The sequence below is a fragment of the Schistocerca piceifrons genome, chromosome 1, assembly GCF_021461385.2.
Source record: "Schistocerca piceifrons isolate TAMUIC-IGC-003096 chromosome 1, iqSchPice1.1, whole genome shotgun sequence".
NCBI classification, from domain to species: Eukaryota; Metazoa; Arthropoda; class Insecta; order Orthoptera; family Acrididae; genus Schistocerca; species Schistocerca piceifrons.
Genome location: NC_060138.1, coordinates 1,156,945,835 through 1,156,960,600, shown reverse-complemented (window position 1 = coordinate 1,156,960,600; position 14,766 = coordinate 1,156,945,835). Strand labels below are relative to the sequence as shown.

The 14,766-nt window shown below is 43.2% G+C and overlaps 1 protein-coding gene across 1 annotated transcript in view; it reads left to right on the top strand.

Moving 5' to 3' along the window:
- Positions 1–14,766, top strand: part of LOC124778790 (glutamate receptor ionotropic, kainate 2) — a 341,610-nt gene that overhangs the window by 116,596 nt on the left and 210,248 nt on the right. The window contains exon 2 of the mRNA XM_047253668.1: positions 8,432–8,683. Within this exon, the coding sequence (XP_047109624.1) occupies positions 8,432–8,683 (252 nt within the window). The remainder of the gene's footprint in view (positions 1–8,431; positions 8,684–14,766) is intronic.

Sequence of the window (14,766 nt, the reverse complement as noted above, 5' to 3'; positions counted from 1 at the left end):
TGTACTTGGGAAAAATTAAGGCTGTAGTTTACCCTTGCTTTCAGCACTTTGCACTACCACACAGTAAGCCATTTTTGGTTGATGTTACACCTCCAGAACAATCAATCATGCAGACTGTTGTCCTTGCAACTGCCTGAAAGGCTGCTGTCCTTCTTCAGGATTCACACGTTTGACTAGCCTCTCAAAAGATATTCCTCTGCTGTGATTGTACGTATGCTACGGCTATCTGTATCGCTGACGCGCACAAGCCACTCCACCATTGGCAAGGTCCGTGATTCATGTTTATTCATATATTCATACAAGTTTATTCATACATTTATTAGTTTTCTTTATTTCAAGATCGTTCTTCATCCGTCTTTTATGGACGTGATCTGATACTTCATGTTGCGCATTGCAACTATGGTCATCTTTAAGCTGGTGATCTGCAAACGTTAAGTCTTCTTTTCTAAGTTGCTAACTTCTGTGGTGTTTCTTCAAGAGGGACAGACAGACCCACATTCATCCAAGGTTAGATACTGATTTAGCTGCATTGATCATGTGTTGTGCTTTGAACCCGTGCCACCAGATAACTTACAAAATTCATCAAGCAACTTATTTCCAGAGACCACGGTATATGTAAATTTTGATAACAGTTCTCATGGAGAACAGCGATCGGGCAAAAAGTATTTAAAAATGACCTCACACAACTCATAAATTGGCTCTAAGCACTATGGGACTTAACATCTGAGGTCATCAGTCCCCTAGACGTAGAAATACTTAAACCTAACTAGCCTGAGGACATCGCATACATCCATGCCCAAGGCAGGATTCACACAGTCTCATGCATTAGATATTATGTACCCTACTTTACTTGCTATCTTGCTGGTTACTTTGTCACTGTCATCTGGCACATATCACGATAGTCGCCTTACTTGCACGTCAGTATTTTGTAACCACTAGCCGCTGTCGCAACTTTCAAATCGTTTTCTGTTGAAACGTGAACATCGACGTCTCCACGCCGCTTCGACAGTCATCTGCTGGTATTGGGAGTACCAGTGTCGCATGTCCGCCTGCTTCAGTCCTACTTGCGCGGGCGTGCATTCCATGTGCGTGCTGATAGTGGTGTGTCAACGGCGCGCCACATCCGAGCTGGTGTACCGGACGGGTCCGTGCTTGGCCCTTGTAATATGGACGGAATTGGAACGACATCCAGGCGGTAGTGAATCAGTTCTGCAGCTGATACTCTCTTTACACCGCCAACGTACCGAAGACGTCTGGCGCTCTCCGCCGATCACACGGCGCTCTACACGCGTAGTACGAGCGCCCAGCTGATGCGCCGCCGCCTGTAACTCGCCTGCAACGAGCTTGGAGCTTGGGCTACCAAATGGCGGCTCAAGTTCGAGGCCGAGAACAGCCAGGCGGCGGTGTTCACGCGCCGGTGAATTCACGATGCGCTGCCGAAAGTGCGGATCTTGGGAGGCCCCATTCCGTGGTCTCGCAATGGAAGATATCTCAGCGTCACCTTAGACCAGCGCCTGACCTGGGGACCACACATCCGGGAGTTGAGACTAATCCCCACTGCAGCCTCTCGCTCTACTTAGCACTTATCAGGCCGGTGCTTGAGTAAGAGGCCTTGGTGTGGGGAAACAGCAGGCACCCATCTGCAGACACTGCAACTGGTGCAGAATAAAGCCCTCCGGCTGGCGCTCCATCGCCCAAGAGACTACGACACAAGGCAACAGCACGACATCGCGGGAACCCCGAGGCTGTAGCGCCGCTTCCGCGAGCACGCGATGAGATTCTGTGCGTCGGCGAGGACATCGCGAAACCCGCTGGTCAGTGGGTTGGGCAATCAACTCCTTGGCACCCACCCATCAGATGGCCCTACCTGCTCCTGGAATGATCACCTGGCAGCAAGAGAAGAAGAATGCATCCCTGTGACAACCGAGAAGACGAACCAAACTGAGATGACAACACATCCACTAAGATTCAAGACACATGAACAGCAGGCCCTGCTTACCTGCATCTACCGTCCAGGGACTGCACGTGACTCACGACGCACGCGCGCTTCGACTGTAAACAACGACGTCACTCAAGCAATATTTTCACTGACACTACGATGTAGAAGCAATAAGCAATGGCATGCGTTTCTACATGTCTGCCTGCAAGACAGTACGTATTTCACATCCAGCCGCTGTCGCAGCTCTGAAACCCTCTTCTGCGCTTATAGCTATGGCCACACCGTCTCCATGGGAACCACTAGAGTTGCTAAACCATTATGTCTGCTGCCGTACAATCTATAACATCGTGATAAACCCCCACAGATGGCTATCGGTGTTCTCACAACCGATTGGGATTGGTTATCTCTTTTGTATATAGTTTTATCATAGATTGACGAAATGCTGTTTATAGAAATTACTCTACAACATGTAATGCACCTATTTCTATATTTGTTATTAGCTTTTGCTTTATAGAAATTACTCTACAAAATGTAATGCACCTATTTCTATATTTGTTATTAGCTTTTGCGTAACCATTTTGTATATACCTTATTGTAGTGACAGTGATATGTCCTGCATGCCTGATTGGCTGTCGCTGATGTAATTCAGTGTGCAGTGGGCGGATCATCGCGTATACAAGCAACAGCCCCATTGGTCTCCTTAGCAGCTCACGTTCGTAGAGTTATAACAGCGACTTCATTCACCGCTTCGGCCTACCATCACGGGTATAATTTCTTCTTTTAAAAGCACTCCGTCTTCAGGCCATGAGTGACCTACCGGGACCATCCGACTGCCGTGTCATCCTCCAAAGGGGATGTGGATAGGAGGGGCGTGGGTTCAGCATACCGCACTCCCGGTCGGTATGATGGTATTCTTGACCGAAGCCGCTATTATTCGGTCGAGTAGCTCCTCAATTGGCATCACGAGGCTGAGTGCACCCCGAAAAATGGCAACAGCGCATGGTGGCTGGATGGTCACCCATCCAAGTGCCGGCCACGCCCAGCAGCGCTTACCTTCGGTGATCTCAAGGGAACCGATGTATTCACTGCGGCAAGGCCGTTGCCTAATTTCTTCTTTTAATATTTGTTATAGATGATGTATTTCATATATGTCACTGCTAGTTCTACCTTTAAATCCATTCTGTGTTCATATTTTAGCATGAACTCTGAAGATGGTCAAAAACTGGCCAAAACCGGTTACCACAAAATAAATGTTCTTTGCGGTCGAGACTGAGCTTATTTTTTAAAGTACAGCAATATGTATTTGAAAATCGGGTTTTAGAGGTAACAGCATAAATTATTTAGACCTAATAGGAGTCATCCATTATCATATTCGTAGATTCAAGTTTTATAAGACACCTATCATCACAGGTATTAGAATACCTGCCAATTTTCAAAACATCCAGTGATCGCTATATATGCTGCCTATCATTAAATTATGCATCACCTAAGATCCGTCTCCATGTGCTAAGACAACTTCCAAGCTGGCGAAGAGTTCTCGGGCTTCCAGCCGGGTGGCGGTGTCTTCAAACTGCGACGTTTCGACGAGTGACATACTCATCATCTTCTGGCGAAGATGGCTGGAAGCCCGAGAACTCTTCGCCAGCTGTATACGCCGGGAAAGCATACATTCAAACTTCCAAGCTAAATTAAGTACAGTCAGACAAATATCATCAAACAATGATTACCCTCCTGCGTTGGTGGACTCAGTGATACATAAAAAAGAAGGAACAGCATGTAGGCTCTTCTTCACCCTGTTGTCGACCCACGAACTCAGGAAAGCAATAAACTGTTCACAATTCCTTATTTAGGAAACGCCTCACTGAATGCGGCCAGAATCTGAAATCCAGGAACTTCAAACCATCCGTTTCCTGTGGACAACACTGTGGAATACTTTCTGCCCATTGGCAAAGACAGCACTTCCGCTTTGGGATAGGTGTCTTTGTAACCCGTAATGGTATAACAGCTGGAAACCGTTTTGTGAAACAAGTAATAAATATTGTAGACTATTACACCAGTTTTCTGTGTGTTTTCATTCGTAACAGACTTGTTCTGTTCGACTAACTCCACAACATTTTGTATAATGTTAGTTAATAACACGAAGTATTGCGAAATGTGAAAAGGTTTGTCGACTTTAACTTATTTGACAAACAAAATTTCTTCCGAAATATGAACATATTTCTCTGCAAGGAACTTAAAGAACTTAAATAATTATAAGTATGCTCTTCATGTTATCAAGACAAATTATTTTCCGTCCTTACATTAGTTTCGCTTCAGAAGATCACTCTTTTACAAGTCTTGACTTTCATAAATGTTGTGTCAGAATAGTATCACCAAAAATATAACTTTTAACATCATCTGAATTTTCCATCAGTACTTGACAGGAAATAATAAGCCAGCTCATGACCAAATAAGTACTGATTTCCAGAGCATTAGGAAAGTGTTTTCTGTTTACTATAGAGCCTAGCTTTTAAATTCCGTGCATTAGATCACAATACTGTCTAACGTCAGCCAGGAAATTTGACGCTTAAATTTATAATCTTTTAGATGAATACTCCGTTGTGGTTAAATTTTTATTTTGAAAGAAAGAGAGCTGGAGTGTAAAACAACTCTTTAAACAAAACAGAACAAATCACAATGCAACCTTGTAGTGAGATTCGCTCTACATTCTCTTACAAGATGCAATGGCAATATTCGGTATTATTCCTCTACAATTAAGGTAAGTCTAGTACATACTAGCATTTCCGTAGACAATTAAGTTTTATAATTGCGGGAAGCAATGTCGTGCATTTACCGTTAATGACTTCCTGATGAAACAGTGTGGGGTTGCAATTCTCAGGGGATGGCACAGTGCCAGAGAATTACTTGAGGAAACGAGTTGAATGAAGCGGATTTCATATTTCAGCGTGATGAAGATTCCGCTTCCCACTAGAAAATCAGAGAGTAAAAAGAGGATTGTTAGAATTTTTGTGGAATATGCATAGTCAACATCGCCGACAGATTTACCTACACGACATATACGTCTAACATTAGGCTTACATTGACCCTAAAGCATTTGAGGCATGAAAATATCCCTGATTTTAGCGGAGTAACGGATATTTTCATTGGGTCTGCAGTGATTACGGGTTTTGATTGCATTTCAAAATGCAGATAGATTTCCACACCGCCTGAAACTTTGCAGTCATGTATAAACTTGAAAACAGTTAGCTAAAGTTGCGATATGAAGTTTCGTTACGTTCTCATACAGAAAATTCATTTAGTGGGTGCAATATCCTAGCCAATATTTCTCTTCCCCTTACAAGCTGCAACCGTTTAATCTCGATACTGACCAATCAAATTAAAATGTCGATTGTCACACGCCACTCTGATGATATACATGCGTGCTCAACACTGTAATGAAATCAATACTGAAATCTAACACTGGCCTATGTGGGTGGTGCCATCACGGCCGCAACGTCCATTTTAATTCTATTCACACAATTCCGTTTTATATAACACACTTCGTCAGCGATAGGTATAATAACAGCTGTTTGCTGATGTTCTGCGCGGGTATGGAACTGGAGTTCATCTACCTGACGACAAGATATTTCGACCGTCTAAATGCCCACCATCTTCAGGTGAGACTGTAGGTGTACAATCACTCTGGAACTGAGGTAACATCAGAGACGGCGGCTCCTTATGCCCCAGGAACAGGCCATTGTGCATGTGCGAGAAGCGAAAGGACTGCCCTCCAAGCAAAAAATTTTCGATAGAAATTGAAAAATACTGCGAATTACCTTGGTTGTTCTCAGGCAAAATGGATATACTGATCATAAAAATTTTCGTGGTTTTAAATCTGGATCACCATGCGTACCAACAAGGGACGCTTGTAAATCTGGTGCTATTTTACACTTTGCGGGAAGAATTTCTTCGAAAATTTCAAGAATCCTCAGAAAACGCTATATTTATTTCAAGAATCTTCAGAAAATGCGGTATTAAAAGTGTCCTTCTCGGATCTGTTAAAGATGATTCGGAATTGAGGACGCCTGCTGTATATATATAATTCCCTGTCATTACGGAAAGGCTTATATTGGACACACTATTCGTACGGTTCATGACCAATGTGCGAAAAATCTCCCGTCGCTGAACACCGTCTCAGCGAAGGGCATAATGTGATATCTAAAGTGAGGCAAATCATTGCTCTGGCTTCCCGTTATTGGAATTTTTGTACTTAAGGAATCCATCGAAACACTATTATCCGGTGATATTATTAACAGAGATAATGATTTCCTTTAAGCAAAATGTGGACTCCCTTTTTATCAGATAAAAAACAACAACGGCCTGGTTTTCTACCGGCTACTTCTTAATTAGCAATTCATCGCTTTCGTTAGTTTCTAAGCCGGCGGCCTCGTATTTATTCGCTTAGAAGAGGGCAGCTCTTTTGTTTCTTTCGCAAGGGCAGTGGCCTGTTCCCGGTGTATAAGGGAGCCACCGTATCTGATGTTACCTCAGTTCCGGCGTGGTTATGCACTTGCAAACTCACCAAAAGATGACGGCCTGACGGACTGTCGAAATCTTATCGTCAGGACCATGAGCTCCGGTTCCGTACCCTTGAAGAACATCAAGATTTATTACGCCGGAAAAATATACGTAATCTCATCGCAGTCGTTGGGTGTTGCAAGGCCGAAGGCCCATCCGCTCTTTCGACCACTACCACTGATTTCCAGCCCGCGATTTCAACAACTGAGCAACACGTACATATAGCGCTCTCGGCGCTTCGACCTAGATAATCCATATTTATACATACCAGTGATCCGTGCGTGTAGACACTAATGCTGAGTAATTCATCGAGGATTTTTTACTACTTTCATACAACGTTATGATCCAGACTTTGGTTCTCAGGAATTTCTTCCCGAAAATTCAAATCTATGTTTTTATAAGTCGACTTTTTTGGCAAGAAATACTCCATTCACATGTGTTACTCTGCGTCTAATATCCTTGCTTGGTCCACCACGCGTTGTTTTGCTTCCAAACTGACAGAAGATCTTCACCTTGTTTACTACATGTTCCCCAGTGTTGATGTGAGGATTATCACTCTCATTAGCTTCGGCTAGAACAACGGACTGGAATACACACTTTCAAATTCTTAAAGTGGCAGGGGTAAAATACAGGGAGCGTAAGGCTATTTACAATTTGTACAGAAACCAGATGGCAGTTATAAGAGTCGAGGGGCACGAAAGGGAAACCGTGGTTGGGAAGGGAGTGAGCCAGGTTTATAGCCTCTCCCCGATGTTATTCAATCTGTATATTGAGCAAGCAGTAAATGAAACAGAAGAAAAATTCGGAGTAGGTATTAAAATCCATGGAGAAGAAATAAAAACTTTGAGGTTCGCCGATGACATTGTAATGCTGTCAGAGACAGCAAAAGACTTGGAAGAGCAGTTGAATGGAATGGACAGTGTCTTGAAAGGAGGATACAAGATGAACATCAACAAAAGCAAAACGAGGATAATGGTATGTAGTCGAATTAAGTCGGGTGATGATAAGGGAATTGGATCAGGAAATGAGACACTTAAAGTAGTGACGGAGTTTTGGAGCAAAATAACTGATGATGGTCGAAGTAGAGAGGATATCAAATGTAGACAGGCAATGGCAAGGAAAGCGTTTCTGATGAAGAGAAATTTCTTAACATCGAGTATTGATTTAAGTGTCAGGAAGTCGTTTCTGAAAGTATTTGTATGGAGCGTAGCCATGTATGGAAGTGAAACATGGACGATAACTAGTTTGGACAAGAAGAGAATAGAAGCTTTCGAAATGTGGTGCTACAGAAGAATGCTGAAGATTAGATGGGTACATCACATAACTAATGAGGAGGTACTGAATAGAATTGGGGACAAGAGGAGGTTGTGGCACAACTTGACAAGAAAAAGGGACCGGTTGGTAGGACATGTTCTGAGGCATCAGGGGATCACAAATTTAGCACTGTAGGGCAGCGTGGAGGGTAAAAATCGTAGAGAGAGACCAATAGATGAATACACTAAGCAGATTTAGAAGGATGTAAGTTGCAGTAAGTACTTGGAGATGAAGAAGCTTGCACAGGACACAGTAGCATGGCGAGCTGCATCAAACCACTCTCAGGACTGAAGACAACAACAACAACGTAGATAATGGTGACTAGTGATAAACCTCACATCGACAAGGGGGAACACGCAGTAAACAAGGTATCACTACTCGTCATTATCTTCGCCTTTCTAGCCTATTCAGTATCGTGAGATCAACAGTTCTAATATTGAGCCTGTCACTACATGTTCCCCAATGCTGATGAGAGGTTTATCACTACGTCACCAGCTTTGGCTGGATAGACGAGGCAAATGAGGAGTAGTGATAAACCTCTCATCAGCATTGGGGATCTTTCTAGTCTGTTGTATTTCGTGTGACCTGCAGTCCATATACTGATAACTGTGTGCGCCTCAGCTTGCCAGCAGGTGAGGTTCGGCGTCCAGGCGGTGTTCGGGCCGTCGGACCCGCTGCTGGGCGCACACATCCACTCCATCTGCGACGCGCTCGACATCCCCCACCTGGAGGCGCGCCTCGACCTCGACACCGAGTACAAAGAGTTCTCCATCAACCTCTACCCCTCGCAGTCGCTGCTCAACAATGCTTTCCAGGACGTCATGGCCTTCCTCAACTGGACGCGAGTCGCCATCGTCTACGAAGAAGATTACGGTGAGCTTTCCAACAACACCCCTTGCTTCCAGACGTTTTCTGTAACTTTTACACAGCCAACTGATTTTACTCTAACTTATGGTCATGTTAATCATATTCCGAACATCGTTTAAAATAACCCTATCTGGAGATTTTTGCTATGCATCAGACTAATATTTACCAACCTGCCTTGTTCCATTCGCCGGCTGATCTGCACTGATTCTTCCAAATCAATTTGCTGAACTAGAATTCCTTGACATCTGCTGTATTACGTACAGTTCTACTAGCCAATAGTGTAAATTAAAATTTGTGCTGGACCGGGACTCGAATTCGGATTTCCCATTTAATGTGAGCGGTCGCCTTAACCACTTTGGCTACCTGTGCCCACTTCCCAGGCCAACCCAAACTGTCTACATCTTCGTATCGTAGTCCACTGAATTCGTCACCTAACACTCGAAGTAGTATCTGGATTATTGCAATGGGATGAATGAGACAACAAGAAACCGTGACTAACGTGGTTACTATTGTGTGCCCGCCTAGGCTTGTAATACTTACATGCATGTCTGAAACAACAGACACTCTTGGCTATTCACAGCTCTACAAAATAATTCGAAAGTAATTTCATGAATGCGAATTCCTTGATAGTAAGAAACTTCCTAGCAGATTAAAACTGTGTGCCGGACCGAGACTCGAACTCTGGACCTTTGCCTTTCGCAGGAGAGCTTCTGTAAGGTTTGGAAGATAGGAGACGAGGTACTGGCAGAAGTAAAGCTGTGAGGACGGGGCGTGAGTCGTGATTGGGTAGCTCAGATGGTAGAGCACTTGTCCGCGAAAGGCAAAGGTCCCGAGATCGTGTCTCGTACCGGCACACAGTTTTAACTTGACAGGAAGTTTCATATCAGCGCTCACTCCGCTGCAGAGTGAAAATCTCATTCTCCTTGATAGTAGCTGTACTAGGTATAGATCTACGAACCAACAGCGAAAAATGAAAATTTATGCCGGGCCGGGATTCGAATGCGGAATTCGCTTATAGCGACTGATTGTCTTAACCACTTCGGCTGTGTGTACACTCTCCCTAAACCAACCAAAATTTACCTGTATCGCACTGTCTACATCGTTACAGCACAGGCCACTGAAATCATCGAGTAAAGACGACCACTATCGATAAATTGGATATCCGGTTTCGAGTCTCGATCCGGCAGTAGATCCCTAACTGGTACAGCTAATGTCAAGAAATTTATATTCAGGGATTTAATTTCGGACTCTTTCGACAGTTGTGGATCGTCAATAGTGTATGTTCTTTCAGACATGCAGGTAAACTAAACTAACTCGTACCTAGAGGCTCTCATAAAACACATTTCTCATGATACACGATTTTATGCTATGTAACAAGATGTTGTATATATTCTGGATCAAATTATTTTCTACCAGCAATAGGCTACTTTATAATTGATATACCCAGGACTACAATTATCTACACTACTGGCCATTAAAATTGCTACACCACGAAGATGACGTGCTACAGACGCGAAATTTAACCGACAGGAAGAAGATGCTGTGATATGCAAATGATTAGCTTTTCAGAGCATTCACACAAGGTTGGCGCCGGTAGCGACACCTACAACGTGCTGACATGAGGAAAGTTTCCAACCGATTTCTCATACACAAACAGCAGTTGACCGGAGTTGCCTGGTGAAACGTTGTTGTGATGCCTCGTGTAAGGAGGAGAAATGCGCATCATCACCTTTCTGACTTTGATAAAGGTCGGATTGTAGCCTATCGCGATTGCGGTTTATCGTATCACGACACTGCTGCTCGCGTTGTCGAGATGCAATGACTGTTAGCGGCTTCGCATCACTAGCAGTCGATATGACAGGCATCTTCTCCGCATGGCTGTAACGGATCGTGCAGCTGCGTCTCGATCGCTGAGTCAACAGATGGGGACGTTTGCAAGACAACAACCATCTGCACGAACAGTTCGACGACGTTTGCAGCAGCATGGACTATCAGCACGGAGACCATGGCTGCGGTTACCATTGACGCTGCATCACAGACAGGAGCGCCTGCGATGGTGTACTCAACGACGAACCTGGGTGCACTAATGGCAAAACGTCATTTTTTCGGATGAATCCAGGTTCTGTTTACAGCATCATGATGGTCGCATCCGTGTTTGGCGCCATAGCGGTGAACTGACATCGGAAGCGAGTATTCGTCATCGCCATACTGGCGTATCACTCGGCGTGATGGTGTGGGGTGCCACTGGTTACACGTCTCGGTCACCTCTTCTTCGCATTGACGGCACTTTGAACAATGGACGTTACATTTCAGATGTGTTACGACCCGTGGCTCTACCCTTCATTCGATCCCTGCAAAACCCTACATTTCAGCAGGATAATGCACGACCGCATGTCGCAGGTCCCATACGAGCCTTTCTGGATACAGAAAATGTTCGACTGCTGCCCTGGCCAGCACAGTCTCCAGATCTCTCGCCAATTGAAAACATCTGGTAAATGGTATCCGAGCAACTGGCTCGTAACAATACACCAGTCACTACTCTTGATGAACTGTGGTATCGTGTTGAAGCTGCATGGGCAGCTGTACCTGTACACGCCATCCAAGCTCAATGCCCAAGCGTATCAAGGCCGCAATTACGGCCAGAGGTGGTTGTTATGGGTACTGATTTCTCAGGATCTATGCACCCAAATTGCGTGAAAATCTAATCACATGTCAGTTCTGGTACAATATATTTGTCCAATGAATACCCGTTTATCATCTGCATTTCTTGTTGGTGTAGCAATTTTAATGGACAGTAGTGTATTTGATGATGACTGTTATCGCCATTGTCTTCTGCCTGCACAGGAAATGGATTATGCATCTCTTATGCGCATGAAGGAGCATAGTCCACAGCATACCCTCCTCAGTGCTTATGTAGTATATATTCCATATCCAAATTTTGTTTCCAAGCTCAGGTGGTAATCTACATTCTCTCTGCCTGATGTAGCATATACTATACACCAACTGCTTTCAGTGCCATGTTTATTTTCGTTTCTGCCTGTTCCCAGTAGGTTGTGGCATCTGCTTAAAGAAAGTCGTTTATCGCAGTGTCAACATGTCTTAGAGAAATAAAGGTACGAAGGTTGCCCAGAAAGTAATGGACCGCATTTTTGTGCTCTGCCGAAAACAATGCTATGAATGCGAAAACTTACGGATATGTTATTTGAAGTCTCCTGAATGAGCGCGCAAAGTTTCAGTCACTTCCGACAGATAGCGTAGCTGCAGGACAGTTTCAAACTGGCGTCTGTAGGTGTTGTATGTTACAAGCAACGTACCGTCATTGAATTTCTCACTGCAGAGAAAAAACTGTGGGAAATATTCACAAATGCTTCTGCGAAGTCTATGGAGCATCTGCTGTCGATAGAAGCACAGTTAGTCGCTGGGCACGGAGGGTGAGGTCATCAGAAGACGGTTCCGCGGAGCTCCTATATTTGCAGCGGTCTGGGAGACCATCCACGTCTGTCACACCTGACGTGTTGCAGCGAGCTGATGTTGTCATTCGCGAGGATGCCATTCGTGGAAGACGTTATGACGACCGTGAGGAGGTGATTCACACAGTGAAAGGGCATACACGCTCTTGTTTTGCGCTGCAGCAAGGCCATAGAAAGGAATGGAGATTACGTGGAAAAATAGGGTGCGTAGATAAAACACCATTTTTTCGTGTGTGTAATTCTGGTTATGTTTAATAAAGAATTGTTGTAGCAAAAAATGCGGTGCATTACTTTCTGGGCAACCCCCGTAATTCCTATTTGTTCTCAGTACTTTGGGCTACCTTGTGTTTCGAACATGTCGTAATACGCTACTGTACTGTATATAGTATGGTAGTACACTATCGAATAAGCAAATCTTTGGTGTTTAATATTGCGTTTCCTGCGTATTACACATATTTCAGTTATTTTCTAAAACAAATAGTTTTCACTTTGCGTATGTTCTAAAATTTTGGTGAACCACCCAAATTTGATAAATTTTGTATTTTAATCTCGTTCTGTCTCCTAACAACACTTCCGAAATTTGATAAATTTAGTATTTTAATCTCGTTCTGTCTCCTAACAACACTTCCGACACTTGATCACCAACATAATCTCTTTATTCATAAAACCTATTCTGAGGACAGCTGATAACATAATGAGGAAATATTATAGTATCAGACGTTAGTAGTTTTTAACCAGTGAAGGTAAGTAAATTCATATGCAACACGAAGAAATAGTGCTGCCGTGAAAGGTCTTGAGTTCATAATAATTTGCATAAGATTTCTTTGACTTTACATTACACTACTCATTTCTGCATTGACACATTGCACTACTCATTTCTGCATTGACACTGATCGGGAGACGAAAACGGCATCCAAGCAGCTTCATGCAGCCAACTGAGGAACTTTTCGTAGCAAATTTAGCGATTCCAGTCTGAATCTCTATGTTAATGGCAGAGAGAAAGGTATGTTGGTTGACCTTACGAATTTAGCACCCGTATTTCGCTTCCCCAAATCGAGTCGCATCTATCGTTAGCCTTTTCAGCGTTGTTCCAATACGTGACAGTCCATAGGACCTAGTTATTCCACATGAAATTTTCGATTCTCTATTTTTTCGTTTGATTCAACTAGATAAAATGGTATATAAAAGTGAAACAGCTTTTTGGTAACTAGTATCCACTAGATTCTGGTTGCTGCCTTGATAGTTGTCTCAAATGAAAAGGAAAGGAACGAGGACGGCATGTAGGCACCACATGTGACGGCCTAATTGTGACATCCATGACGCATTTGATTTTATTATTATGTAGCACTTACAGCACATAAAGCTTTATAAGAACAATTTCAGTACATAGCTATCGTTAACTCTGGTCTCAGCTTCTATACTTAGGATTCCCATGGTTTCTGTAAAACTTTTAATACGAATGGTGGGATGATTCCTTGCAGGAAACCGCCATCTTCATTGACTAGGGTTTCTCAACTAAAGCTGTTCCGTTTCTAACGATTTTATCGTCGATGGAACGTTGAATCCTTCTCATATTTTTCTCAAAGAAATACACTTAGGACGAAAGTAATGTAATACACAGACGGTTTCACATTTTACGTTATATAGCTTGGGCTGATAGGTCTATAGTCATTATTATCACCTACGAACAGAAATAAAATTGTATTTCAATCACGCAAAGAAACTAGTTGGCAGCAGAAGCGAATGTAGCGCAACAGCCCAATTGAACGTCACGTCTAAAGTGACAGACCTGAACAAAAAGTACTAATTATTAGTATTTTTGGGACTAATAAATTTTTTGGGAGTTTTTGAATCAACAGAATCTCTCCTGGCATTAAATAAGACGTAAGGCATTCTTGTAATCTATGTTAGTTTACTGGAGAATACTTACCTCTGTGCTATAGTTTCCTTTAGGTCAATGAGAATTTCATAATTTAAAACAGAACCAGTTGATGAGCTTTCATGTTTGGGCTACGTTACCTAAACGAAGAACTGGGTGGGAAACAACACAACAGGTAAAAATGACTTGCTGCACTTTTAGAATACTATAAAGAGTTTTCAGAAGTAACCTTGAAAAGCCTTTGCTTGCGTATTACCAGAAGGGAGATACGTAGTTTTAATGCCGCTACAATTTGTAAGTAGGCTGTTTATGTTTTCTTATTGGCAACGTTACGTAGCGCTCTGTATGAAAATCACTGGCTGTGCTGTGTGCAGTCTGTGGCTAGTTTGCATTGTTGTCTGCCATTGTAGTGTTGGGCAGCGGCAGCTGGATGTTAACAGCGCGTAGCGTTGCGCAGTTGGAGGTGAGCCGCCAGCAGTGGTGGATGTGGGGAGAGAAATGGCGGAGTTGTGAAATTTTTAAAACTGGGTGTCATGAACTGTTATGTATATTATGAGTTTTCAACACTATTAAGGTAAATACATTGTTTGTTCTCTATTAAAATCTTTCATTTGCTAACTATGCCTATCAGTACTTAGTGCCTTCTGTAGTTTGAATCTTATTTAGCTGGCAGTAGTGGCGCTCGCTGTATTGTAGTAGTTCGAGTAACGAAGATTTTTGTGAGATAAGTGATTTGTGAA